This window comes from Perognathus longimembris, chromosome 1, assembly GCF_023159225.1.
Source record: "Perognathus longimembris pacificus isolate PPM17 chromosome 1, ASM2315922v1, whole genome shotgun sequence".
In the NCBI taxonomy this organism is placed as follows: Eukaryota; Metazoa; Chordata; class Mammalia; order Rodentia; family Heteromyidae; genus Perognathus; species Perognathus longimembris.
The window spans coordinates 162,223,853-162,248,696 of NC_063161.1; the positions used below are offsets into that span (position 1 = coordinate 162,223,853).

General features: G+C 65.5%; 3 protein-coding genes and 1 long non-coding RNA gene across 6 annotated transcripts; 2 read left to right on the plus strand and 2 right to left on the minus strand.

Moving 5' to 3' along the window:
* Nucleotides 1-493: 493 nt before the first annotated feature.
* On the minus strand, nt 494-5,428 carry Sapcd2 (suppressor APC domain containing 2). 3 transcript variants are annotated; one of them, XM_048346394.1, is made up of 6 exons: nt 5,020-5,428; nt 1,819-1,931; nt 1,367-1,513; nt 1,179-1,286; nt 993-1,097; nt 494-927 (listed from the first exon to the last, which is right to left on the minus strand). In XM_048346394.1, the coding sequence occupies exons 1-6, from the start codon at nt 5,426-5,428 to the stop codon at nt 799-801; spliced, it is 1,011 nt and encodes a 336-aa protein (XP_048202351.1). In that variant the 3' UTR covers nt 494-798. The 3 variants fall into 3 exon arrangements, with proteins under 3 accessions (XP_048202351.1, XP_048202356.1, XP_048202344.1); XM_048346399.1 differs by lacking the exon at nt 993-1,097; XM_048346387.1 differs by having other exon boundaries at nt 993-1,286.
* On the plus strand, nt 955-12,547 carry Uap1l1 (UDP-N-acetylglucosamine pyrophosphorylase 1 like 1). The gene is made up of 10 exons (XM_048346343.1): nt 955-965; nt 8,988-9,281; nt 9,379-9,583; nt 9,733-9,908; nt 10,069-10,241; nt 10,322-10,515; nt 10,956-11,096; nt 11,369-11,554; nt 11,991-12,057; nt 12,298-12,547. The coding sequence occupies exons 2-10, from the start codon at nt 8,993-8,995 to the stop codon at nt 12,388-12,390; spliced, it is 1,524 nt and encodes a 507-aa protein (XP_048202300.1). The 5' UTR covers nt 955-965; nt 8,988-8,992; the 3' UTR covers nt 12,391-12,547.
* Nucleotides 6,215-24,810, minus strand: LOC125351648. Its single transcript, XR_007210987.1, has 3 exons — nt 24,469-24,810; nt 7,179-7,185; nt 6,215-6,226 (listed from the first exon to the last, which is right to left on the minus strand). It is a non-coding gene; the product is annotated as an uncharacterized LOC125351648 (long non-coding RNA).
* Nucleotides 18,269-23,809, plus strand: Dpp7 (dipeptidyl peptidase 7). Its single transcript, XM_048346368.1, has 13 exons — nt 18,269-18,384; nt 18,728-18,841; nt 19,743-19,882; nt 19,957-20,120; nt 20,664-20,799; nt 20,878-20,959; nt 21,047-21,213; nt 21,364-21,424; nt 22,302-22,420; nt 22,500-22,656; nt 22,781-22,845; nt 23,168-23,238; nt 23,439-23,809. Exons 1-13 carry the CDS (start codon nt 18,303-18,305, stop codon nt 23,566-23,568), a joined length of 1,488 nt encoding a protein of 495 aa, XP_048202325.1. The 5' UTR covers nt 18,269-18,302; the 3' UTR covers nt 23,569-23,809.
* Nucleotides 24,811-24,844: the final 34 nt, after the last annotated feature.

Consider the following 24,844-nt stretch of genomic DNA (forward strand, 5'->3'; position numbering starts at 1 on the left):
CAGGCCTGAGCTGGTCCCTCTCCTGGCAACAGGGGCCTGCTCACGAGAGAGGCACACTGACCACCCTGGCCACCATCAGCTCCCCCCAGGACCCGGGTCACAAGTGGCTGAGTCCGGGAGACCGTTTGAGTGCGCAGCTGGCCAGGAGGGTCAGGGGTCAGAACAAGCCAAGCTCTTGGTCCCACCAGGAACCTGCCCCACCTCGTCCAACTGCAAGGGCACAGCCCTAACCTCCCCTCCAGGGCTCACCCCAACAGGCACAGGCAGAGCCCTCTCTGAAAGGCCACATCCCGCATGCCCTCCATCTGCTCCCACGGAGACCTTGTCAGACGGTGTTTTTGGTTGAGGGGAGGAAGCTGCCCGCGGGCTCCTGAGCCCTGGGTCCCTGGGCCACCAGCCCACCCTGGGGACCCCATCAGAGCAACACTGAAGATGGCAGCAGGGTGGGTGGGGCCAGCTCCCCCTGCTGGACATGACTAGCAGAGCAGCCCAGTGTGATCAGTGCTTTTACTAGAGGTCAGCTACTAGAGGGGACAGGCGAGCTGTAAACATGCCCCTTCTGCCTGAGATCTGGTAAACACGAGGTGGGGTCTCCCACTGTCCACTAGGCGGCAACAGCAGCTTCAAGGTGTGCTGGAGCAACAGAGCCCTATCCAGGCTGGCACCCCAGGCTGGGTAGTGAGTGTCCAGGGCAGAGCTGGCATGGCGGACGGAGGTTGCCCCTACGGACGGTGTCCAGGCCAGCTGGTGGTCTTCAGGCGGAGCTCGGTGCCCATGCATCCAGTGAGACACGTCCAGCTAGATGAAGGTGGAGTCCAGAGGCCCAGCGTCCTGCTGGCTAAGCGCCCGGGCCTCAAACAGCTGCTTGATGAGGGCGGACTTCTCCTGCTCCAGCTGGGTGATGCGCTCGCTCTTGTCTGTCACCTCCTGGGGGGGGTGCAGGTGGTCAGGGCCCGCTGGGCCTCCAGCCCGCTCCCCTCCCTTCACCTCACCTGAGTGAGGAGCCGGTTCTGCTCCTTCAGCATGAGGATGGTCTGCTGCGGCCAGCTTGGGGCTGAGGATGGGCTGGGAGCCCGGGGGGGGCACGGGGGCCCTGCCTGCGGACGGGGGGAGTCAGGCAGGCCTCTCGAGGGGAAGGGCGGCCCGGCGGGGGCGTCAGGAAGGGCCCCCTCGCTTACCCGGCCGGCACAGGCTGCAGCCAACAGCTCCCCCAGGCAGCGCGCCACCTCCTGCACTTTGGGAAGGAGCCGCCCCAGGGGGCGGGGACTCCCCTCGGCCCCCAAGTCCTGAGAGAGAAGCAGGGAGAGCTGGGCGGGCGGGCAGGGCGGAGGCAGGGGGGTCTGGGGCGGGAAGGCCCGGCACTCACGTCCCCAGCCCGGCGCTGGCTCAGGCGGCGCTGGCGCTCCTGCACCCGCTGCAGCTGCTGCTGGTACCAGTCCCGGCCCCGGGCCATCATTTCCAGCCCCTGCAGGAGCACCTCCTGCTCCTGCTCCAGCTCCTTCATCTGCTTCAGCTACAACACACGTGCGCACACGGGGGCCCGCAGGTTCAGTGCAGCCGGTGCGAGTGCGAGGCAGCGCCCGCGGCCCGGAGGCTCTGCCCCGGGAGCGCACCTCTCCCCCCAGGCTTCCTGCACCCACGCCCCCCCCTGAGGGCTCAGTGCAGGCGGGCAGGCCAGTGGCCCACACCTAGTGCCCCCCCCATCCCTCAGGGATCTGGGCATCCCTCCGGTGGATTCAAGCCCAGGGGCCAGAGGCCCCAGAATCCAGGCCTGACCGCCCCTCCCCGGCCTCCTGGACGGCACGGAGTCCCTCTCACCAGCTGACAGTCCACGCCGTTGGTGATGGTGTGTCTCCGCCGCTCGCCTCGGGCCCGAGGGGCCCGCCGGGCCTCCCCCACGCCTGCCCCCGGGGCCCTGCAGCCCACCGTGCCTGTGGGGAGAGGCCAGGGCGTGTCTCGCCTCTGAGCCTGCCTGGAGGGGCTCCAGGCTCCAGCCCGTCCCGGGCTCCCCACCCAGCCCTGCAGGCTCTGCCAGCCCCTGCGCCCCTGCAGCAGAGACGGGCCCGGCCGGGGCCTGCTCCCCCCTCGCCAGCCTCGGGGAGGCTGTGAGCTCGCTGCGGGCAAGGGCCACTTTCAGCTCTTTTCTGTAACCCCTAGCCCAGATGTGGCACAGCAGCTACATCTTGGGAGGGTCTCAAAGGCCCCTGCCTGAGTCAAAGGTCAGGGGTGAGATGGGTGACCTACACAGGACCCTTGGGTGCAGGAGCGGGCATAGGGAGAGGAGGAGGGGCTGGGTGACGGAACCGGAACTCTTCAGAAAGTGGCCACGCGTGCCGGGCGCCTGCGGCTGGCGCCTGTCATCCCGGCTACGCGGGAGGCTGAGATCTGAGGATCCTGAGCGCTGTGGCTCAAAGTGGCAGGTCACCAGACTTGAGCTGAAGAGCCCAGGACAGCACCTGGGCCCAGGGTTCAAATGCTGCAACTGACCAAACAAAGTAGCCATGTGTAGGTGCTGGACAGCGTGCCCAGTAAGCAGGCAGCCATGTCCTTGAGGCCATGAACTCCTGCCTGGTCTACTAAGGCTCACGGGACGCCTCCAGGAGGGACAGCTTTCTGTTGGCACAAGTGGAGTGCAGGTGTGCTTCTCTCTCTCTCTCTCTCTCACACACACCCCCATCCTCCAGCTCGGCAGGTATGGTATGAGAGCAGGGCAGGGATCCCGGCTCCCAGCAGCCCCAGAGCGCGTGTCCCGGCCTGCTGTGTGGAGCAGAGCGCCCAGCGCTGGGGGTGCCGCAGCCAGGTGCCGGGGTGGGGGCAGGGCAGGCAGGTGCTGAGAGGATGCAGGCACGCCGGGGAGGAGACTCCGACTCCGGGCCGGGGGACCGGGTGCCGGTGCATGCTGAAGTGCTTCACTGGGGAGCTAGGTTGGCTTTACTCCCAAAGCCAGGGGCACCCAGAATCCCCTGACTCCTGTGGGCCCTGGCCGGCTGCTAAGCAATCACAGGGAGTGACAGTTGGACAGAGCTCGGCCTGCAGCCCGCCAGCAAGGGAGGCCAGTATTGCCCCGTGGGCATTTGGCACACAGCCTTCAGAGGGGTGTGACCACGCACCAGAGCCACCCAGGGCTCCAGGGTGGAAGAGGACCGGACCGGAGAAACCCTTGGCCTGTCCATCACAGGCAACCCCATGGTTGACTTCACGCGGCACAGCGCCCTGGACGGGGTCTAGGGGATGGTCCCTGAATTTGGGCACAAGGACAGGGAGGCCCCGCTTTGAAGGGCAGGGCAAGTCCCCGCCCAGCAGAACTGATGGACGCCTTTCCTAGGGAGGCAGTGCACGGTCGCCCCAAGGGTAGCAGAGGGCAGAGAGAGGCCTAGTGCAGCCGGCAGGGCTACGGGTGATACCACAAAGGACTGGCAGCGTGTGCGCAACACCAGGAAGGACGGGCAGCTGCCACGGGTGCGCTCGCTGCTGCACCTGGAAGGGCACGCGCGCCACCACGTGCACCGGCTGAACGCGTTCAGGGGCTGAGGGGCCTGGGGGCTCCTCGGCGAGTCCAGCCCTGACTCCCAACCATAATGCAGGTCCTGTTCCCAAGGCAGGCACGCGGGACGGGGTGCAGACAGGGGACATTCAACAGGCTCTTGTCCCTGCCAATTGGACTGGAAGCCAGAAGAGCCTGCTGAAGTCTCCAGAGGCCATATTCTGTACCCCTCTGTGGCAACAGCACAAGACCACCACTGCCTTCCCAGAACAGTCCAGGACAGTGCAGGACCCCCCCCCCCCCCCGAGCACAGACCTGCAGGTGGGCAGGCCCCCCACCCCACACCCCCCTCCCCCAGCACAGACCTGCAGGTGGGCAGGCCCCCCACCCCACCCCCTCCCCCAGCACAGACCCGCAGGTGGGCAGGCCCCCCACCTCCCCAGTCCCCCCCAGCACAGACCCGCGGGTGGGCAGGACCCCCACCCCCTCCCCCCCAGCACAGACCTGCAGGTGGGCAGGACCCCCACCCCCCTCCCCCCCCAGCACAGACCTGCAGGTGGGCAGGACCCCCACCCCCCCTCCTCCAGCACAGACCCGCAGGTGGGCAGGCCCCCCACCTCCCCAGTCCCCCCCAGCACAGACCCGCGGGTGGGCAGGACCCCCACCCCCTCCCCCCCAGCACAGACCTGCAGGTGGGAGGACCCCACCCCCCCAGTCCCCCCCAGCACAGACCTGCAGGTGGGCAGGCCCCCCACCCCACCCCCCTCCCCCAGCACAGACCTGCAGGTGGGCAGGACCCCCCCACCCCCCCAGCACAGACCCGCAGGTGGGCAGGACCCCCACCTCCCCAGTCCCCCCAGCACAGACCTGCAGGTGGGCAGGCCCCCCACCTCCCCAGTCCCCCCCAGCACAGACCCGCAGGTGGGCAGGCCCCCCACCCCCCTCCCCCAGCACAGACCCGCAGGTGGGCAGGCCCCCCACCCCGCCCCTCAGCACAGACCCGCAGGTGGGCAGGACCCCCACCCCCCTACCCCAGCACAGACCCGCAGGTGGGCAGGCCCCCACCCCCTCCCCCCCAGCACAGACCTGCAGGTGGGCAGGCCCCCCACCCCCTCCCCCCCAGCACAGACCCGCAGGTGGGCAGGCCCCCCACCCCCTCCCCCCCAGCACAGACCCGCAGGTGGGCAGGACCCCCACCCCCCTCCCCCCAGCACAGACCCGCAGGTGGGCAGGACCCCCCACTCTTCCTAGCACAGGGCTCCAGGCCCCAGGCCACCTCCGGCGGCTCCTGCGGGGCCAGGCTGAGCCCTTGGGAGGGGGCCCTGGGCCGCGGGGCCAGCTTGGAGACCATCGCCCTCCTACAGACGGAAGCCACAGGCCCGCGGCCGGGGGCCCAGGCGTCCTGGGGCGCAGGCCGGGGGGGGGGCGGCCCTCCGGCCCTCACACCCACCGGTGTCCCGGGCTCGCCCCGGGCCCCCGCGCCCACCGCGCCCGGCCTCGGGCCCCCGTCCCTCCGGCGCGGCCGCGTCACTCACCGGCGCCGGCGCCGGGGCTCGGCTCCCGCGCGGCCGGGGGCGGCGGCTTCCTCCCGGGGCCGGCGTGCGGCTCGTCGGCCGGCGCGGGGCCCAGGCGCGGCGGCGGCGGGGGCGCCCCGGGCCGCTCGCCGTCCGGGTGGAGCAGCGAGGTGCGCAGGCCCGCCACGAAGCGCTCGAAGGTGAGGAGGCCGCTGGCCGGGGCCTCGCGGCGCAGGCCCTCCAGCACGCCGCGGGGCAGCTCGCGCGCGTCCGCGCCGCGCCAGCGGGACTCGATCTCGCGCAGGTGCACGCAGCCCCGCCGCCGGTCGTCCAGGATGTCGAAGAGCGTGCGCAGGCTCTGCAGGAAGGCGCGCGGCAGGCCCTCGGTCGCGGCGGGCGCGGCGGGCGGCGGGCGGCCGCGCTCGGCCATCGCCGCCGCGGCGGCCATGGGCGCGGGCTCCGAGCCCGCTTCCGCCGCAGCCCGCGCAGCCCGCGCAGCCCGCGCAGCCCGCGCAGCCCGCGCAGCCCGCGCAGCCCGCGCAGCCCGCGCCGCCGCCGCCGCCGCCGCCGCCACAATAGCGGCTACTTTTGAACGGGGCTCATTAGCATCCGCGGCGCCCATTGGCCGGGCGCCGCCGAGCTGCTTCCCGATTGGCTGGGCGGCCTCCAGCCCGGGTTTGATTTTTCCCGTCCGGGCCCGGGCGCGCCGCGCGGCGGCTCCGCTCCGGGACGGGCCCGGGGGGGGGCGGGGGGGCGGGGGTCCCGGCCGCGACTCCCCGGCTCCGCCTCCGCCTCCCCTTCGCCCTCCACGCCCACTGGCCCGCCTGCTCGGCTCGGCCTTCTCCCCTTTCTCCCCCAGCGCTCCACCCTCTCGGAGGGGGACCCCCGGCGCCCCACAAAAGGAGAGCGAAAGCCTGCCTGTCCCCAGGCCACCTCTCCGCGGATACGGGGGCTCCCTTTCCTGGACCCGAGGCCCCCGGGGAATCGGAGGCTCCAGCCGGCTGGGCGCTGCCCCGACAGAGGCCTCTCTGTCCCCACGACGAACTCCTCCCTTTGGCCTCTCGGGACCGTCTGTCCTGTCTGCCGGAAGCAGGACAAGGCTGCTTTCTCCCGTGTCCCCAGATGCCCATTCGGTGACCGGCTCCTTGCTCTCCTGCTCCCTGGCTACAGTGCTTCCTCAGCAGACATCTCCGGCTCTTCTGGCTCTCGTTGTCCTGGGCTTCCAGGTCTACTGCTGGGGGGGGGGGGGGGGGCTGACTGTCTGTCCCTTTCTGGCTGCCCCATGGAAAGGAGAGGTTGTCTCAGGAGGGCTCTGTCCTCCACTTCTGGCCGAGTTCTGTGTAGTCTCCGGCTTGAAAGTCTCTAACCTTGGATGCCTGGCTTAAGGTGGTCTCCCTAGGAAACCCAATGCTGTTTGGGAACAGGCCAGGGCCACTCTAAGACCTGACATTAGCCTGGCCCATCGTGTTGCTCAGTGGGCATCATATAGAAACCTTAGCTGGAGAGAGTGCCATCAAAATGCCAGGAGGCTCGCCTCTGTAATCCTAGTTACTCAGGAGACTGAGATCTGAAGATCATGGTTCAGTTCAAAGCCAGCCTGGGCAATAAAGTTCATGAGACTCTTATCTCCAGTTAACAACCAAAAATAAAAAATAAAAATAAAATAAAGCCCACAAGTGGTAGAGTGCTAGCTTTGAGCAAAATAGCTCAGGGACAGCACCCAGGTCCTGAGCTCAAGCCCCGAGACAGGAGGAACACGCACGTGCACACATGTATATACACATACACACACAGTCTGATTGCACGTCGAGGACGCTATGGATGGATAAGGCCGGGCACAGTTCTGTGGAACTGGAGCAGAGATTGGTGTTGGTGTGCCAGCAACACCACTGCTGCTCGAGATAACAGAGCCAGTGGTGCCCAGGCCAGGCCAGAGTGCTGGGTAAACCTGAGCACACTTAGAGAGAAGGGGAAAGCCCAGGGGAAGTGTCCTCAGCTGTCCTCCCGTGGATTTTCCCATGACCCCTGGCTGGGCCCTGGTAGAAGGCAGAGGAGAGATGGGAGTGAGTGCCTGGCTTTGGGGGTGGCACTGTCCATTCCCCACTCCGTGTCCCCTCCTGAACTCTGATGAGCCCTCCATCCACTGGGCCTGGCCACTCTGCTGATGTGGAGGCCTCAACACTGTCCCTCTTTAGGGGTCTTCCAGAGCCCAGGCCAGGTCTGGGGGTATGTGAAGTCCCTGGCTTTTCAAGGCCTCCATCCCGTGTATAGTCCTCACTGTGCCAGCCAGGCAGGGTTCCTTGGGGAAAGGTGGGCAGAGCCCCCCCCCCCCCGCCCTTGCTCCCTCATAGGGTCCAGCACTAGCATGGAGAGGAGCCAGAAAGAGTTGTCTAGTCCCCCGAACCTTCCCTAGGATGCTTTGGTCTCTACCTTGGCCTCAGGCCCGTTCCTCTGGACTTTTGGACAAGGCCCTAAGGCAAAGATATTTGTTGGTGGTCCACACACCTTGTCAACACTCACACTTGTCTGTTAGGTCTGCCCAGGCAGGCTCTTTCTTCTGGTCCTATAAGTAAGTGTCTCTTGATGCATAAACCTGGTTTTGTTTTGCAGCTTCTTATCTTGGCCTCAACTCCCACCTAGAGGCAGGATTTGGGAGTCATCAGACCCAGAATGTATCAAGGTAAACCCTTGACAGCCGCTTTCCAGATGCACGCAGCCCCTCCTCAGGGCTTCCGTGGACTCCGGCCTGGGGCATGCGGCTTGCCCGGCCCAGCAGGTTCCATCTGCTCTCTACCCTCCATTCCAACGTGTGCTCCCGCAGCATTTCCATCTCCCGAGCCTGCAGAGCAGAGGCTTGCTCATGTCCTCAGCAAGCACCCCTCGAGCATCGCCTTTACCCCGTCCTGGGGCGCAGCCCTCACCTGCTCAGTCACGTGAGTGCCCGCTGGGGGCGGGAACGCGGGGTAGGGCCGGCTAGCCTTCCCGCGGGCCCCGCGGGGGACCGGGGGCGGGGGCTGCGAGGGCCAGGCCTGGGGCGGGCCCTGCCGTGCCGGAGGCGGGGACAGAGAGGACCGGGAGCCAGGGCGGGCACCGGGGCTCGGGCCTCCGCGGACCGGGCACGGAGCGGGGCCCGGCGGGCCTAGGGGCGGGCCAGGGCCTGCTCCGGGACGCCGGGGACCGGCCCGGGGCGGGCGCTCGAGCCCAAGCGTGGGCGGGGCCGCGTGCGCGGGCGGGGCCTGCGCGAGGGCCCCGCCCCCGGTCCCGCGGTGCCGGTCGGAAGGAGCCCCCGAGTCACGAGGGCCAGCCGAAGGGCGGGGAAGTGTCGTGGGCGTGGCCCTCTCGAGGCCCCGCCCCTCGGCTCAGCCGGGCTCGGGGTGCGGGTCGGAAAGAGCCCGCTAGTCACGAGGGCCAGCGAAGGGCGGGGAAGTGTCGTGGGCGTGGCCCGCTCGAGACCCCGCCCCTCGGGCTCAGCCGGACCCGGGCCCCGCGTTGCAAGTCGGAAGGAGCCCGCTAGTCACGAGTGCCAGTGAAGGGCGGGGAAATGTCGTAGGCGTGGCCCTCTCGAGGCCCCGCCCCTCGGCTCAGCCGGACCCGGCCCCGTGGTGCAAGTCGGAAGGAGCCCGCTAGTCACAAGGGCCAGCGAAGGGCGGGGAAGTGTCGTGGGCGTGGCCATCTCGAGGCCCCGCCCCTCGGGTCATGGGCGTGGCCCCTCTCGAGGCCCCGCCCCTCGGCTCAGCCGGACCAGGGTCCGGGGTGCAGGTCGGAAAGAGCCCGCGAGTCACGAGGGCCCGCTGAAGGGCGGGGGGCGTGGCCTGCGCGAGGGCCCCGCCCTCCGTCCCCGGTCCCGTGGTGCGGGTCCGGAAGGAGCCCGCGAGTCACGAGGGCCGGGCGGGCCGTGTCGTGGGCGTGGCCCGCGCGAGGCCCCGCCCCTCGGCTCCGCCCGGGCCCGGGCCCCGCGGTGCCGGCCCGGAGGGAGCCCGCCGCGCCGGGGGCCATGGCTTCGGAGCCGGCGGTGCGCGCGCGGCTGCGGCTCGCGGGCCAGGAGCACCTCCTGCGCTTCTGGGCCGAGCTGGCGCCGGGGGCCCGCGCGGCGCTGCTGGCCGAGCTGGCGCCGTGGGAGCCGGACGCGCTGCGCCTGCACTGCCGGCGAGCCGCCGCGGCCTGCGCGCGCCCCTCGGGCCCGCCGCCGGGCCTGGCCTCGCGCCTCGGGCCGCTGCCCCCGGAGCGCCTGGGCCGCGCGAGCCGCAGCGACCCCGGGACGCGGCGGCGCTGGGAGGAGGAAGGTAGGCGGCGCCGCGTCCGCTGCCCGCGGGAAGGGCGACGGTGGCCCGGCAGCCGCCCCGCGCCCGGGCGTCCCCTCACCGCGGCCCTCGCCCCCAGGTCTCCGGCAGATCGCCTCGAACAAGGTGGCCGTGCTGCTCTTGGCCGGTGGGCAGGGCACTCGTCTGGGCGTCACCTACCCCAAGGGCATGTACCAAGTGGGGCTGCCCAGCCAGAAGACCCTGTACCAGCTGCAGGCCGAGCGGATCCGTCGCGTGGAGCAGTTGGCTGGGGAGCGCCATGGGACCCGCTGCACCGTGCCCTGGTTTGTCATCCCTCCCGGTGTGACCCGGGCCTCCACGCACACCTAAGGCCCGGGAGCGGGGCGGGCACGGCCCCGGTCGGAGCCAGGGCCTCGCCGCTGCCCACCTCCTCCGGCCCTCGGAAGGTGGCTCAGCGCGGCCTCCCCTTCAGGTACATCATGACCAGTGAGTTCACGCTGGGGCCCACGGCCAAGTTCTTCAGGGAACACGACTTCTTCCACCTGGATCCTGACAACGTGGTTCTCTTTGAGCAGCGCATGCTGCCCGCAGTGACCTTCGATGGCAGGGCCATCCTGGAGCGCAAAGACAAAGTCGCCATGGCCCCAGGTACGGCCCAGCCCGAGGGAGTGGCCCCCCAGCCTGGGCCTGGCCTCGGGGGAGAGGCCCCTGATCCCTCTCTGTCCTAGGGGAGTGAAGTGGTGGGGCTTGTTTCCGGCAGCACTTCCTAGACTTAGCACGCAGGGCTCGTTTTCCTCTCCCTCTGCAGACGGCAATGGGGGTCTCTACTGCGCCCTGGCAGACCACCAGATTCTAGAGGACATGGCGCGCCGGGGAGTGGAGTTTGTTCACGTGTACTGTGTCGACAATATCCTGGTGCGCCTGGCAGACCCGGCCTTCGTCGGCTTTTGTGTGCTGCAGGGTGCAGACTGTGGTGCCAAGGTAAGCCCCTCGCCCGTCTCCCGCCAGCGCCTCCGCCCCCTTCCTCCTGCCGTCTCTGAGTCCATCCCCGGTGGCTGCAGGTGGTGGAAAAGGCGTACCCCGAGGAGCCCGTGGGCGTGGTGTGCCAGGTGGACGGGGTCCCCCAGGTGGTGGAGTACAGCGAGATCAGCCCCGAGACCGCCAGGCTGCGCAGGCCCGAGGGCGGCCTGCTCTACGGCACTGGCAACATCTGCAACCACTTCTTCACCACGGCCTTCCTCCAGACGGTGGTCAGGTGTGCCACGCGGGGGCTGGGGAGTCCCCGCCGGTGCTGCCCGCGCCCACCAAGAACCGACCGGCCGTGCTAGACTGGCCCCAGTGCCCTGGGCCCAGGGTGTCCTGAGCTGGGCTGAGGCCGGCGGCCGTGGTGGGTAGGTGAGGTGGAGGAAGTTGCGGCACTGGAGAGCCAACGGGAGTCACGCTCCGGGCAGCAGGTGGGAGGCGCTAGGGCCGCGTCTGCCGTTTCCCATGGGTCAGCCCACCCCGGCCCGTTCCCATCCCCCAGGGCAGCGGTGTGGCCATGGCGCCCAGGTCTTGGCACCGCGTACGCAGAGTGCAGACCTGTGCCCTCCGCAGAGACCCGGCTGGACCACTGCCTCTGGTGCCCAGCGCCGGGGTCAGGCAACCCAAGGAGACCCTGTCTGAACCTTCTTCCTGTCCGTCCTCTGCCTCCAGGGAGTTTGAGCCTGCGTTGAAACCTCACGTGGCGGTGAAGAAGGTCCCCTACGTGGATGAGGAGGGGAATCTGGTAAAGCCGCTAAAACCGAATGGGATAAAGATGGAGAAGTTTGTGTTTGATGTGTTCCAGTTTGCTAAGTTAGTGGTAGAGCCATTTAATTTTTCTTTTCTTTCTCTGTCCTGTGCTGGGTTCTGAGGGCCAGCAGGGAAGTAGGGGCTTGGAGAGGATCTGGGAGGAAGACACCCACTGGTGCCCCCACTCCCCCCTGGGACCCACAATGCCCCTCACCAGGCTCAGGTGCTCATGGGACAGACCCCCCCACTTAGTCCCTGTGAGCCAGGCCCTGCCTTGCTGGCCCCCACCAGGGCTGTGGGTGGGACATGGCGTAACCGGCCCCTCTCCCCACCAGGAACTTCGTTGCCTTTGAGGTGCTTCGAGAGGAGGAGTTCTCTCCCCTAAAGAATGACCACACTGCTGCCAGAGACAACCCCTCCACCGCCAGGCGGGCTCTGCTGACCCAGCACTACCGCTGGGCCCTGCGGGCGGGGGCCACCTTCCTGGACGCCCAGGGGCGCCGGCTTCCGGAGCTGCTCAAGTGAGTAGGTCCTGAGGGCCGGCCTGGAGGAGGCGGGTTGTCCCGGCTCCCTCCTCTCCTCGGGCAGGCTGTATGCCCCCGCCAGGCCTGGCCTGCAGTGACTCAGACGCACCCTGGCCTCACTGATAGCTACGGGGAGTCAGATGACTCACACCCCACACTTCTTAAGCTTTGACCCTAACTCCAGGCACCACCTTCACAGGGCAGCAAAGACCCTGGCATCTGTCTTTCCGGCCTGGGACTGCAGCTGGGTGGCTGCCGGGGGAAGTCCGGGCCCGTGGGTGCTTTCCAGTGCAAGCAGTGGGTGGGGGTGGGGGCCTGGCAGGGGCTGGCGGGGCCTGGCACCGGGCTTGCCCGGTCCCCCGTCCAGCGGCTGGCTATCTTGTGCTGGGGCGCTGCTCCAAAGGCAGCTGCTGACTGCTCTCCGCCCTTCCAGCTTGCCACCGGGTGAGGACCCGCCAGCTGTCTGTGAGATCTCGCCCTTGGTGTCTTACTGCGGAGAGGTGAGGGGCCTCCCCGTCTGGGGTTTGTCTCCGGTCTGGAGGACCCCTGGGAGAGGCGGGTGCTGGGGGGGGGGGCAGGTCACAGCCCCGCTTCCGTTTACCAGTACGGCAGATGGGACCGGCAGGCTTTTCTGGGAGTCTCGGCTGGTTCTCCCTGGGTTCCGGCAGACCTGGGACCCTGCCGCGGCGACTCTGGGGGGGCTGGATGGGCAATTTGACTCTGTAACGCCTTGTTTCCAGGGGTTGGAAGCACTGCTGCGGGGCCAGCAGCTCCAGTCTCCATTCATCCTGGATGAGGCCCAGGCCACAGTGCTGCGTCCGCACGACGCCTGACGGGCTCCCAGCACCCAGGGGTGCCTGGCCAGGAGTGCGGTGGATTTATGTCTCCAGCTGTGGGACGGGGCGGGTGTGCTGGGGTACGGAGGGGGGGCGGGGGGGCGGCTTTTCCGTCACCCGTCGCCTATGCACACAAGTGACTGCTGGCCTTCTACTAGCTCTTTGGTTTTATTTCTGGCTGTGGGGTTCACTTTGCAGAACAGGACTGAGAGGAGGCTTCATCTGGGGGCCAGGGCAGAGGTGTCCTCCAGACAGGCCTGCTCTGTCCTGCACCTCTGAGGTGAGGCTGTGGAACCCGGCAGGGAGGGGTCAAGGCCGCCCGCCGCCCCTCCCCTCCTCAGGCGGGAGGCTGGGCTATCCCTGCCTGAGGCGCTGCCTGGGGCAGACAGAGAGGCCCCAGCCTCTGCGAGAGCAGCCCGCTGCCCTGGCCTCCCGAGTCCTCCCCAAGCCTCTGCCTCTCAAGCCTTGGCTGCAAGTGCGCATGCTGCCTCCTCTGTGTGTGTGTGTGTGTGAGTGTGTCAGCACTAGGCTTGGATTCAGGGCCTCTCGGCCTTTTCTGATCACAACGGGTGTGCTTGACTACTTAAATCATTCCTCCACTTCCACCTTTCTAATAGCTAGGTGGAGGTGAGTCTCAAATTTACCGACCCAGGCTCAGATCTCAGCCTGGCGGGGGCTGGGTGGCGGGAATCCCCCGTGAGCCGGCTGCCCTCAGGCCACACTTGAAGTGCTTCCTCCAGGAGCCACTGGGACCTTGCTGGTGGCCTTCTGGGTGGGCGCTGGGTCACTTGCTGACTTCTAGCTGAGATGGGGATGCGGCCGGCACCTCCGGTCCCCCCAGAGGGGCTCTCTCCCTCTTGAGGTGCTGTTCCCCTCTTGATCTACGCCCTATTCCCCTGTGGGAACCGTGGGGCCCTTCCTGACTCAAAGGCCACTGGGAAGTGTGCAGCTGCTGAGTCAGCACCGCTCAGCGAGGGCCACTTCCGGCCCACCAGCTGGCCAGGGTGGGTAGGATGACCCACACCGGGGTGTGGCCAGGCCCACCCACTGCCATTATTCCAGGGCTGGGACCCGGAAGGCAGCTTGGCCTTCGGCCCTCAGTCAAGCCTGGTGCCCCTCTTTGTCGCACAGACAGGCAGGCCACAGGCAGAGTCCTGTTCACAGCTGCTTCTCATGGTCACAGCGAGAAGAAATGCAATCTTTTCTGCAAGCATTGTTAAGTTTGGTAAATTCTTAAAAGAACTCTTTAGAAATGTAATTTTAGCAGGTGCCAGTGGCTCACGCCTGTAGTCCTTACTCCTCAGGAGTCTCAGATCCGAGGATCACAATTCAAAGCCAGCCTGGGAGGCTTTGGAACTCTTATCTCCAATTAACCACCAGGAAATCAGAAGTGGCACTGTGGCTCAAAGTGGTAGAGTGCTAGCTTTGAGCAGAAAACCTTAAGGATAGCATCCCGAGTTCAAGCCCCAACAAAGAAAAAAAAAATGTCTGGGTTGGGAATGTGGCTTAGTGGTAGAGTGCTTGTCTAGCGTGCATGAAGCCCTGGGTTCCATTCCTCAGCACCACATACACAGAAAAAGCCAGAAGTGGCTTAAATGACAGAGCGCTAGCCTTGAGCATGGAGAGGCTCAGGGACAGCGCCCAGGCCCCAAATACAAGTCCCAGGACTGGCAGAAAAAGAAAAAAGCCTGGTGCTGGTGGCTCAGGCCTGTAATCCTATTCAGGAGGCTGAGATCTGAGGATTGCAGTTCAGAGCCAGCCCAGGCCCCAGGCAGAAAAGTCAGTGAGACTCTCATCTCCAATTATCCGCCAGGAAACTGGAAGTGGTGCTGTGGCTCGAGTGGCACAGTGCTAGCCTTGAGCTGAAGAGCTCAGGGACAGCACCCAGGCCCTGAGTTCAAACCCCATGATCAAAAAAAACCCCAAAACAATAAAAAAAAAACCTGAAGTTCCCACAGATCCACAATCAACAGCAATTAATTGCTGGGGCTGACAGGGCTTTGGTGAGCGCCATTTTGGAGCACAGAGGAGTAGTGACGAGGGCCAGGTACACAAAGGCTGGCGCCAGGGTCCCCTTGGCAAACAAATCCACAGCAGGAGGTTGAGGCCCCACGTGTGCCTGCGCAGCCCTGCACCAGGCTGCAGGGGGGGCGGGGCGGGGCGGGGTGCTCCCACACCCTCAGCTGGACAACTTGCCTGGTGGCTGGCTCACCTGCATCCACATCCTCCCCTTTTCCTGGACACTGAAGCAGAAACCTTAAAGGGGATCCCACGAGGAGGGGGCCGCGGGGCCCGAGGGGCTGATGCAGCGGGCAAGCTGCAGGCGGAGAGTGGGGAGCCCTCGGCTCGCTGGGTGGGGCTGCTTGCTTGTGGGCAGCTGGGCTGGGGTACCCTCCAAGCCCGAGCTCCTCATGCTCCCAGGCAGGGCGGTGGGGGGCTGGTGATGGGCCAGGGCCTGATCTGGGACGGAGGGAGCGGGACCTGGAGATGGGGCAGCCTGTGCTGGGCGGCCCACCCCCACCCCTATGCCTGGGAGTTGTTACTATTACCAAGGTTGGAATGGTGCCCTGGCCCAGCCACAGCACGAGCAGGGGGTCCAAGGAGCAAGGGGATGATGGAGACAGAAGGCTGACGGCACGACTCTATTCCAGCAAAAGCCTTCGCTGTATACACCTAGATTTGTCCCATGCTGGTATAATTACTGTCCTAGGACCCACTGGGCCCGAAAAGTACAGACAGCACACACCCTTCCTCATTCTATTTCAATCGGTCTTGGTCCACCAGGCTCCCTCAGACAAGCCTCCAGACCCGGAAGCTGAAAGACACTTCCCCAAACCCAAGTATTTGCAGCCCCGAGGGAACGCAATGGAATAAAAGACCCTGTTTGTCAATAAACTGTCACCAAACGAGCAGCTGGTGAAAGCTGGAGCAATACGCCTGTCCTTCTAGCTCCTAAGGAGACAGATCTGAGAATCAAGGCTCAGAGCCAGCTCAGGCAGACAAATTCCAAAGATTCTTACCTCCACTTCAGCAGAAAAGGTAGAACTGGCTCCAGCGGTAGGGCCTCAGCAGACTTCAGCAGAAAAGGTAGAACTGGCTCCAGCGGTAGGGCCTCAGCAGACTTCAGCAGAAAAGGTAGAACTGGCTCCAGCGGTAGGGCCTCAGCAGACTTCAGCAGAAAAGGTAGAACTGGCTCCAGCGGTAGGGCCTCAGCAGTGAGAGACAAAGCCAAGTGCGAGCTCCAGGCCCAGGAGTTGAAGCCACACCGCCAGCACCAAAGACAGAAGTCCAAAAAGAATAACAGCAAATTAGGGTTATTGTGCAAAGACAAATGTCTGTTATTTGCGTACTTCATGCAGGACAATTTGTGTAGAGGAAAGGATTTGTTTAAAAGGGAATCCAGGGCTGGGGATATAGCCTAGTGGCAAGAGTGCCTGCCTCGGATACACGAGGCCCTAGGTTCGATTCCCCAGCACCACATATACAGAAAACGGCCAGAAGCGGCGCTGTGGCTCACATGACAGAGTGCTAGCCTTGAGCAAAAGGAAGCCAGGGACAGTGCTCAGGACCTGAGTCCAAGGCCCAGGACTGGCAAAAAAAAAAAAAAAAAAAAAGGGAATCCAATGAATAAATGGGCCACTGGGCGAATAATAGACCTTTTTTTTTTTTTTTTTTTGTCGGCTGTGGGGTTTGAACTCTAGGCCTGGGTGTTGTCCCTGAGCTCTTCAGCTCATTAGTGCTCTACCACTTGAGCCACAGCGCCACTTTGGTTTTCTGGTGGTTAATTGGAGAAAAGAGTCTCAGGGACTTTCCTTCCTGGGCTAGCTTTGAACCGTGATCCTCAGAACTCAGCCTCCTGAGTAGCTGGGATGAGCCACCGATGCTCGGCCTAAGACATTTGAGTGCCCAAGAAAACGGGGATTCAAAGGGACTAAGAAAAGGTGCATACGAGCCAGTGAGTACATGCTCAGCACCCTGAGATCCGCAGCACCCCACAGAGTAGGAAAGAGGTAATGCAGCGCCACAGAGGATGCATTAGATCTGAAGGATCCTAATTCTGTAAACCTATCAATACACTACAAGAAGAGATACTGCAGGTGCCAGCGGCTCGCACCTGTATTCCTAGCTACTCAGGAGGCCGAGACATGAGGATGGCAGTTCAAAGCCAGCCCAGACAGACAAATCTGAAACGCATGCCCAGTTAACCAGCAAAAAAAACAGAACTGAAGGCATAGTGCAGATGGTAGAATGCCAGTCCTGAGGGGAAGTCAAGTGAAAACACAAGGCTGACTTCAGGTCCTAGTACTGGTGCACACACGCGCACACACACAAGTTGAGCATCCAGTTACTTATGTTACCCAGCCTATCTACCTCTGTGAGCTCCACAGAGCTCCTGGAAGCAGAATGCAAACACGAGTGGCCGTGTTCATCCCAGCACCCTTCACGAGAGCGTGCCTGTGGAAATAGCACAAATGTCCTCCACTGACACGAGAACAGATGAACACCAAGTGGCGTGTGAACACACAGCATTATGCTGAGTGAAACCAGCCTCACAGGAGGACAGCTATTACATGATTCTGGTCATGACATTCCCAGAGTGACCACATAAACTTGTAGGGACAAAGCGGATTGAAATGCCAGGGGCTGTGTACAGGGGACAGTATGTTTGGGATGGTGAATAGTTTAAATAGCACATGTGGGAATAGCACATGGTGAATGTACCAAATGGTGCATTGCATCTCATTGGTGAAATGCTATTTTACATACGGATGACACAGCACCCGAGCGGCCCTGCCCCAGGTAGAGGTAATACAGGTTGTGGGCACCGGAGCTGCTTGGGAACACGATGGTCCGGTGCCCACCTGCCCAAATCCAGCAGATCTGAAGCCTGAGGGGGCACGGCCTCTCTGCAAGCTGTGGAGGGTAGGAGGTCACCGGGGCCCAGAAACCCACACGGGGTTCGGGGAGGGAATGGTGCATGGAGCCACCCGCGTGGCCAGTAGGAGGGGTGGGGTGTCTGGGGGGGTCGTACCCTCCTTCCCTCCTGCAGTACCTTCCCCCAGGTCCTCCCCTTTGCTGCCCGGGTAAGTCTGTGCTGGAGGTGGCCCCCTGGACTGTTGGGGCAGGAGGAAAAGGCACTCAGAGCGCCATGTCTGTAACAGTATGGGACTGGCCTCGGCCAGCGGGGCTTGGGGGTCTGACGGTGGTCAGGGGTTTGGGCTGGGCCAATAACCAGCCGCCATTGCAGGGTCTTCCCACCATCCTGCCCCCTGGGCTGAGGGGGGAGGTGCAGGTGGGCTCTGGGTCCAGGGTCAGAGCCCACCTTCCCATGGGGGTCTGGCCGGCTGTGGGGAGGGCCCGGCCCCCCGGGGTGCGGCAGCCCTCAGCGCCCAGGCAGCCTGAGCCCACTGGCGGGGATCCCCGCGGAGGCCCCTGGGCTTCGCCTCCACGCGGCTCCAGGAGAGAAAGCAGCTCCCCGGAGAGGCCCTTGGGGGAGCGGCTGGGCGCGGGGCTCCAGGGGCTCACGGGGCTCTCCCTCCGGAATCCTGGGGGCGCCGCCCCAGGCCGGGCTCCCTCCGGACGCCCCCGTTCCTGGCACGAACCCGGGGCTTCGATCGGGGCCGGGGCGGCCGCGCGAGCAGCGGGGCGGTGGGCGACCCTGCGGGGGGGGCGGGGAGAGGGGGGAAGGGGGAGGGGAGGCCCCGAGCGCCCGGCGCCCCCCTCGCCCAGCTTCCCCGTCGCCATGGCGACCGCCTCCCGGGGACCACAATGGGACCGGAAGTGAGCGCCGCCGCCTCCGCCGCCGCGGCGCCAGGATCCGGCGCGGGCCGGGACCGGCGGGCCGAGGCCCCACGTGACCCCGCGCGCACGTGACCCCGCCCACGCGGCCGAGGTTCACCGAGCCGGACATGAGTCCTCCGCGCCGGGGCCCCGGGCCCTGGGCCCTGGCCCCGCTGCTGGCGCTGGGGCTGCTGGGCTGCGGGGCTGGGGGTGAGAGCGGGCCGCGGCCCACGCCGGGGGGGGGGGGCGGGGGGGGGGCCCTGCGGGCGGGCCCTCCCGCCCTCCCGCCCGCCCCCACCGCACCCCGGGGCCCCTCCCGGCGGGCCCTCCCGCCCTCCCCGCCCGCCCCCACCCCGTCCACCCGGGCCTTCCCGCCCGCCCCCACCCCGTCCACCCGGGCCTTCCCGCCCGCCCCCACCCCGTCCACCCGGGCCTTCCCGCCCTCCCGCCCGCCCCCACTCCACCCTGTGCCCTCCCGCCCGCCCCCACCCCCTGCCCACCCCGGGGCCTCCCAGTCCCTGCCGGCTCCTGAGTGTCGGCGCCCCGCTCGCAGCCCGCAGGGCCCTGGACCCCGCCTACCAAGAGAAATACTTTGAACAATTCCTGGACCACTTCAATTTTGAAAGTTTTGGCAACAGAACCTTTGCTCAGCGGTTCCTGGTATCAGGTGAGCGATCACCCATTCTCCAGAGACACCCAGTGCGCCTGCCCGCCCACCGCGCCCGTCCCGGCCCCCTCTCTGTCCCCTTGCATCCACCGCGCCCGTCCCGGCCCCCTCTCTGTCCCCTTGCATCCACCGCGCCCGTCCCGGCCCCCTCTCTGTCCCCTTGCATCCACCGCGCCCGTCCCGGCCCCCTCTCTGTCCCCTTGCATCCACCGCGCCCGTCCCGGCCCCCTCTCTGTCCCCTTGCATCCACCGCGCCCGTCCCGGCCCCCTCTCTGTCCCCTTGCATCCACCGCGCCCGTCCCGGCCCCCTCTCTGTCCCCTTGCATCCACTGCGCCTGTCCCGGCCCCCTCTCTGTCCCCTTGCATCCACCGCGCCTGTCCCGGCCCCCTCTCTGTCCCCTTCATCCACCGCGCCCGTCCCGGCCCCCTCTCTGTCCCCTTCATCCACCGCGCCTGTCCCGGCCCCCTCTCTGTCCCCTTGCATCCACCGCGCCTGTCCCGGCCCCCTCTCTGTCCCCTTGCATCCACCGCGCCTGTCCCGGCCCCCTCTCTGTCCCAGCCCCCTCTCTGTCCCCTTGCATCCACCGCGCCTGTCCCAGCCCCCTCTCTGTCCCCTTGCATCCACCGCGCCTGTCCCGGCCCCCTCTCTGTCCCCTTGCATCCACCGCGCCTGTCCCGGCCCCCTCTCTGTCCCCTTGCATCCACCGCGCCCGTCCCGGCCCCCTCTCTGTCCCCTTCATCCACCGCGCCTGTCCCGGCCCCCTCTCTGTCCCCTTGCATCCACCCCGCCTGTCCCGGCCCCCTCTCTGTCCCCTTGCATCCACTGCGCCTGTCCAGGCCCCGCCTCTATCCAGCACCCTCACCTGTCCCCACCTCACCTCTGTTTGTCTGCACCCCACAGACAAGTTCTGGAGAAAGGGCAAGGGCCCCATCTTCTTCTACACGGGGAACGAGGGGAACATTTGGGCCTTTGCCAATAACAGTGGCTTCTTGGTGGATCTGGCAGCTCAGCAAGAGGCCCTGCTCGTCTTTGCGGAGCACGTGGGTACGGGGTGTCCCGGGGTAGGGCGGGCTGCAGGGCCCGGGGACCCACCTTCCTGCCCGATTGTCCACAGAGGTACTACGGGAAGTCCCTCCCCTTCGGCGCCCTGTCCCTGCGGCCGGGGAACATACAGCTGCTGACTGTGGAGCAGGCGCTGGCCGACTTTGCTGAGCTACTCCAGGCCCTGCGGAAGGAGCTCAGGGCCCCGAGTGTCCCCGCCATCGCCTTTGGAGGGAGGTGGGTCCTGGGATGGGTAGGCCCCGGGGTGTGCAAGTGCGACCAGCCTGGGCTTGGCCCCACCCAGATCTGAAGGTGACCCTGCCCTTTCTCATCCCGTCCTCCCCAGTGTAACTAGTTAAACTAGTCTTCCTGGTGAGCAGTCTCCTCAGCACCCCCTACCCGCCACCTGCTCAGGTCCTTTGTCTCTTCTACCCTCTGACCCCACCTCTTCCTCTCCCTGGCTCCTGAGACAGTGCTAGCTCAGCATTGCCTCCTCCAGGAAGCCAGCCCTGCCCCCTCCCTGGGCCTGGCTGCGTCTCCAGGCTGACGCTGGGCAGGGAACCTGCCAGATGCCTTTGCCCGGCGAAGGCTGTACCTGAGGGGGCTCGGGGTCCGAATCTGTGCATCTTGGAAGTTTCGGGTCTTTTGTCTGTACCTGTGACCTCTGGGGAGGGAAAGAGAGAGTGGGTAGGCAGGGCCAGCCAGGGAACCCAAACCTGGGGACCTCAGCCTGGAGGCCGGGGCGGGGCCCAAAGCCCTAACCCTGTGCCCTGTGCCCAGCTATGGGGGGATGCTTAGCGCCTACATGAGGATGAAGTTCCCCCACCTGGTGGCCGGCGCGCTGGCAGCCAGCGCCCCTGTCCTGGCCGTCGCAGGCCTCGGAGACTCCTGCCAGTTCTTCCGGGACGTTACTGAAGTAAGTGGAGGCCTGGGAGGGGACGGCCCCCGGGCTGGCCCAGGGCAGCGCCTGCCGTGACCCGGGTCTCTTCTCCAGGACTTCTACGACCAGAGCCCCAGGTGTGCACAGAGTGTCCAGGACGCCTTCCAGCAGATCAAGGACTTGTTCCTGCAGGGAGGTGAGGTCAGGAGGCCACTGCCCTTCGGAGCTCATCCTTTGGAGCCTGACGGAGGCTTCCACGGATGCTGTTCCTGACCTCCTACAGCCCATGACACAGTCAGCCAGGAGTTTGGCACCTGCCAGCTGCTCTCCAGGCCCAAGGACCTGACTCAGCTTTTTGGTTTTGCGCGTAACGCCTTTACCCTGCTGGCCATGATGGACTACCCATATCCCACCAACTTCATGGGGCGCCTACCCGCCAACCCTGTCAGGGTGAGGCTCCTTGTCCCGGGACAGGAACGGCTCCAGCTCCCGTGGGGTGCTCGCCTCGCACCTGTCAGAGACCCTCATCTGGGGACCGGGGGAGGTAGCGCCAGGCAGGGAGGGGCTCTTTGCTGAGGTGCTCTGCCGACTCCACTCCAGGTTGGCTGTGACAGGATGTTAAGTGAGGCCCAGAAGATCAGAGGGCTGCGCAAACTGGTGGGTGAGTCTGTCCAGTTCTGAGTGGGGAAGCTCACACCCCAACATGGATGTGGGGACCAGGTGGGGCAAGGATCCAAGGCCCTGGCCTGGGGCTCTGCCTCCTGTGTGTATGGCCTGACACAGCTGCCAAAGGAGCAGAACCTGCATGGTGTGGGCAGCGTAAAGGCTGTGCGGGGGTGAGCAGCACAACTCCTGCAGCCCCAGGGGCGGGTGCAGCTACCTCCAGAAACGCCTGCAACTGGCTGGGCGCCTGGGTTCCCAGCATGCTCTGTGGGGGTCAGGAGACCCTGGGCGCCTGGGTTCCCAGCATGCTCTGTGGGGGTCAGGAGACCCTGGGCCTCTGGTTCCCAGCATGCTTTGTGGGGGTCAGGAGACCCTGGGGGCCTGGGTTCCCAGCATGCTCTGTGGGGGTCAGGAGACCCTGGGCCTCTGGTTCCCAGCATGCTCTGTGGGGGTCAGGAGACCCTGGGCGCCTGGGTTCCCAGCATGCTCTGTGGGGGTCAGGAGACCCTGGGCGCCTGGGTTCCCAGCATGCTCTGTGGGGGTCAGGAGACCCTGGGCGCCTGGGTTCCCAGCATGCTCTGTGGGGGTCAGGAGACCCTGGGCGCCTGGTTCCCAGCATGCTTTGTGGGGGGTCAGGAGACCCTGGGCGCCTGGGTTCCCAGCATGCTCTGTGGGGGAGGTTAAGGCTGGAGCAGGGATGGTGGTCCACATTCCCCAGACCCTCAGCGAGCCCAGGGGCCCTGCTAACTCGGCTACACACAACGCCAGGTCCCTCACCACCTTGGCCCTGCCGCGCTCCCGAGGGGGCTGGGTTTGTGGCCCACGCGTGCAGTCTGCTGAGCCACTGCTCCCAGCACCCCACCCGTCCTCCCCAGGGCTGGTCTACAACTCCTCGGGCACGGAGCACTGTTATGACATCTACAAGCTGTACCACAGCTGTGCCGACCCCACCGGGTGCGGCACCGGCCCCGATGCCAAGGCCTGGGACTACCAGGTACCAGGGCAGGGGTGAGCGGCCTGGCGGGGCCGGGGCACAGGCCCTTGCCCGCCTGACCTGCGTTGGGTGTCTGCAGGCCTGCACGGAGATCAACCTGACGTTTGACAGCAACAACGTCACCGACATGTTCCCCGAGCTCCCGTTCACGGAGAAGCAGCGCCAGCAGTACTGCCGGGCCACGTGGGGCGTGTGGCCCCGGCTGAACTGGCTGCAGAACAACTTCGGGGGTGGTGGTAAAGGCTGGGGACCTGGAGGGGTTGCTGGGCGGCGTGCTGCTGTGCACGGCGCTGACTGCACAAGCACGCACAACTCTGGGGCCGTCCTGTCTCTCACCACCACTTGCTGTGCCTGTTTCAGACCTTAAAGCCGCCAGCAACATCATCTTCTCCAACGGTGACCTGGACCCCTGGGCAGGGGGTGGGGTGAGTATCAGCCCAGACAGCGACGGGAGCCCTGCGGGGCTTCCTGAGTGCTCTGTGCGGTTTCCAGGTTGCCAGAATCTTCCCAAAGAACCAAATTGCCTTGATAGCTTCACACTGACCTCATCCATTTCCTTCCCCTTCCATCTGATTGCTTCCTTCACTGATGGCTAGTGCAGACCAACATTGTCACCTGGGGACCATGGGGAAAGGGTGCTTTAGCTGAACCCCACAGATTGTGCTAGGCCTTTAGGTGAGGGAGCTGGGTGGAATTCTCAGAGGGCAGGCCCCCGGTGTGACAGGAGGTTCCTTCTGCTGACTACAGATTCGGAAGAGCCTCAGCACTTCAGTGGTCGCCATCACCATCCAAGGTGGAGCACACCACCTAGACCTCAGGTGGGGCCCACGGGTTCCCCTCTCCTCCCCCCACCCCTCTGCCCAGTCCCCTCCCCTCTCCCCCACCCCTCTGCCCAGTCCCCTCTCCTCTCCCCCCCCCCCCCCCCGGCACTAAGGGCTAGGATGGAAAGGGGCATGGGCCTCAGCCAGGCGGCCAGGAGTCTGCTTGCCTGGCTGAGCGCCTGCTGTCTGCATCCCAGGAGTTCTCACCCACGAGACCCCATCTCTGTTGTGAAAGCACGCACGCTGGAGGCTGCCTTGATCCACGAGTGGGTGGAGGCAGCCAGGCGTGGACATCAGCCCGCCTTGCATGGGGGGTCAGGGGCCTAAGGGCCGCCCTCAGTCAGCCAAGACCAGACAAGACTTGGGAGGAGAGCACCTCACCACCTCTCGTGGAATGGGGAGCCGTGGCCTGGCTCCCTGCCCCACGCCTGGATGCGCCGTCCGGATCCGTGATGGCCGGTCACTGTGTGGACCCGAGACCCAGAGGAGCCCTGAGGCTCTGAACCTGGCTCTCCTCAAGCAAGGGAGGGCCGGTGGGAGGAAGCTGAATAAATGCCCACTTATTGTGCCAGGTGCCCCCTTCCTGTCCGGTGAGGTCTGGGTGTGGAGAAAGGAGGGAGACGCACTGAGCCAAGCCCCAGAGAACGACAGACGTGCGTGGCCTGTTGATCAGATATTTAATAAAGCAGATTCCCCCTCTCAGGGCAGTTCCCATTCCTGGCTCCACCACAGCCAGGGCCAGCTTTGAACCAAGCGGACGTCCAGTCTCAGCCTCTGACCCACAGCCCTGGACACTCCCTACAGACCCCATCTGGTCAAGGCAGGAGATGAGGAATGTGTGCTTTTCTGCCAGCTTCTCAGCCTGTCCACAGGCCAAGTCCTGAGGTGATCTCAGTCACTGCCCACAGGCGGTCAGCGACTCCCTCCACATGGGGGGATGCCCACGAGAACCATGAGGCCCCGGGACAGGTCACAGTTGGTCCCCCCATGAGGACGCTGTGGTTTGGGCCAGCCAAGGAAGCCCAGGTGCCCGGGAGGTATAGGGAGGCTGCACACACGGAGTGAGCAGGAGCTGCTGGACACAGGCCAGTTGGTCCAGGTGTCCTCACCCTGAGCTTCCTGGGGAAGAAGGACCTTCCAGGAATGACGGAAGTGAAGCACTCTTCAACACAGGAGGGCGGAGCCAGGCTATCCCACGGAATCTGGTCTGGGATGGGGCTAATGGACTGTAGACAGGGACACCACACCTGACACGGGGGCAGAGGCTAGCTCTGTGAACATCCCTCAACCCCACCAGTGACACGGGCCTCAGCGGCAGACTTTCCCCATTCTGCTCTTCCCACTGGCAGCAGGTATCGGTTCTGACTTCAGCAGACGGGTAACAGTCTGGCCAGTGTGGCCCAGAAGAGCATTGCTGACCTCAGGTGACAGATAATGTGCTGTGACCCAGAGGAGCACGCAGACCTCTGAAGGTGCTGCAGAGACCCCTACACAGAGGAGGCATCCCGGGGAGCAAGTCCACTTCCCTCAGCGGAAAGGTCCCATTCTACCAGGGTGCAGGACAGGGCATGAGGGGGGACCCCTGAGTCTAACATGTAAACAC

Coding starts and splice junctions, on each gene's coding strand:
- Uap1l1 (XM_048346343.1), top strand. CDS start 8,993: ATGGCTTCGGAGCCGGCGGTGCGCGCGCGGCTGCGGCTCGCGGGCCAG. Junction 9,282..9,378: donor GCGGCGCTGGGAGGAGGAAG/GTAGGCGGCGCC, acceptor CCTCGCCCCCAG/GTCTCCGGCAGATCGCCTCG. Junction 11,555..11,990: donor CGGCTTCCGGAGCTGCTCAA/GTGAGTAGGTCC, acceptor CCGCCCTTCCAG/CTTGCCACCGGGTGAGGACC.
- Sapcd2 (XM_048346387.1), bottom strand. CDS start 5,428: ATGGCCGAGCGCGGCCGCCCGCCGCCCGCCGCGCCCGCCGCGACCGAG. Junction 1,932..5,019: donor GAGCCCCGGCGCCGGCGCCG/GTGAGTGACGCG, acceptor CTCTCCCCACAG/GCACGGTGGGCTGCAGGGCC. Junction 1,287..1,366: donor GCCAGCGCCGGGCTGGGGAC/GTGAGTGCCGGG, acceptor CTTCTCTCTCAG/GACTTGGGGGCCGAGGGGAG.
- Dpp7 (XM_048346368.1), top strand. CDS start 18,303: ATGAGTCCTCCGCGCCGGGGCCCCGGGCCCTGGGCCCTGGCCCCGCTG. Junction 18,385..18,727: donor GCTGGGCTGCGGGGCTGGGG/GTGAGAGCGGGC, acceptor CCCCGCTCGCAG/CCCGCAGGGCCCTGGACCCC. Junction 19,883..19,956: donor TGCTCGTCTTTGCGGAGCAC/GTGGGTACGGGG, acceptor GATTGTCCACAG/AGGTACTACGGGAAGTCCCT.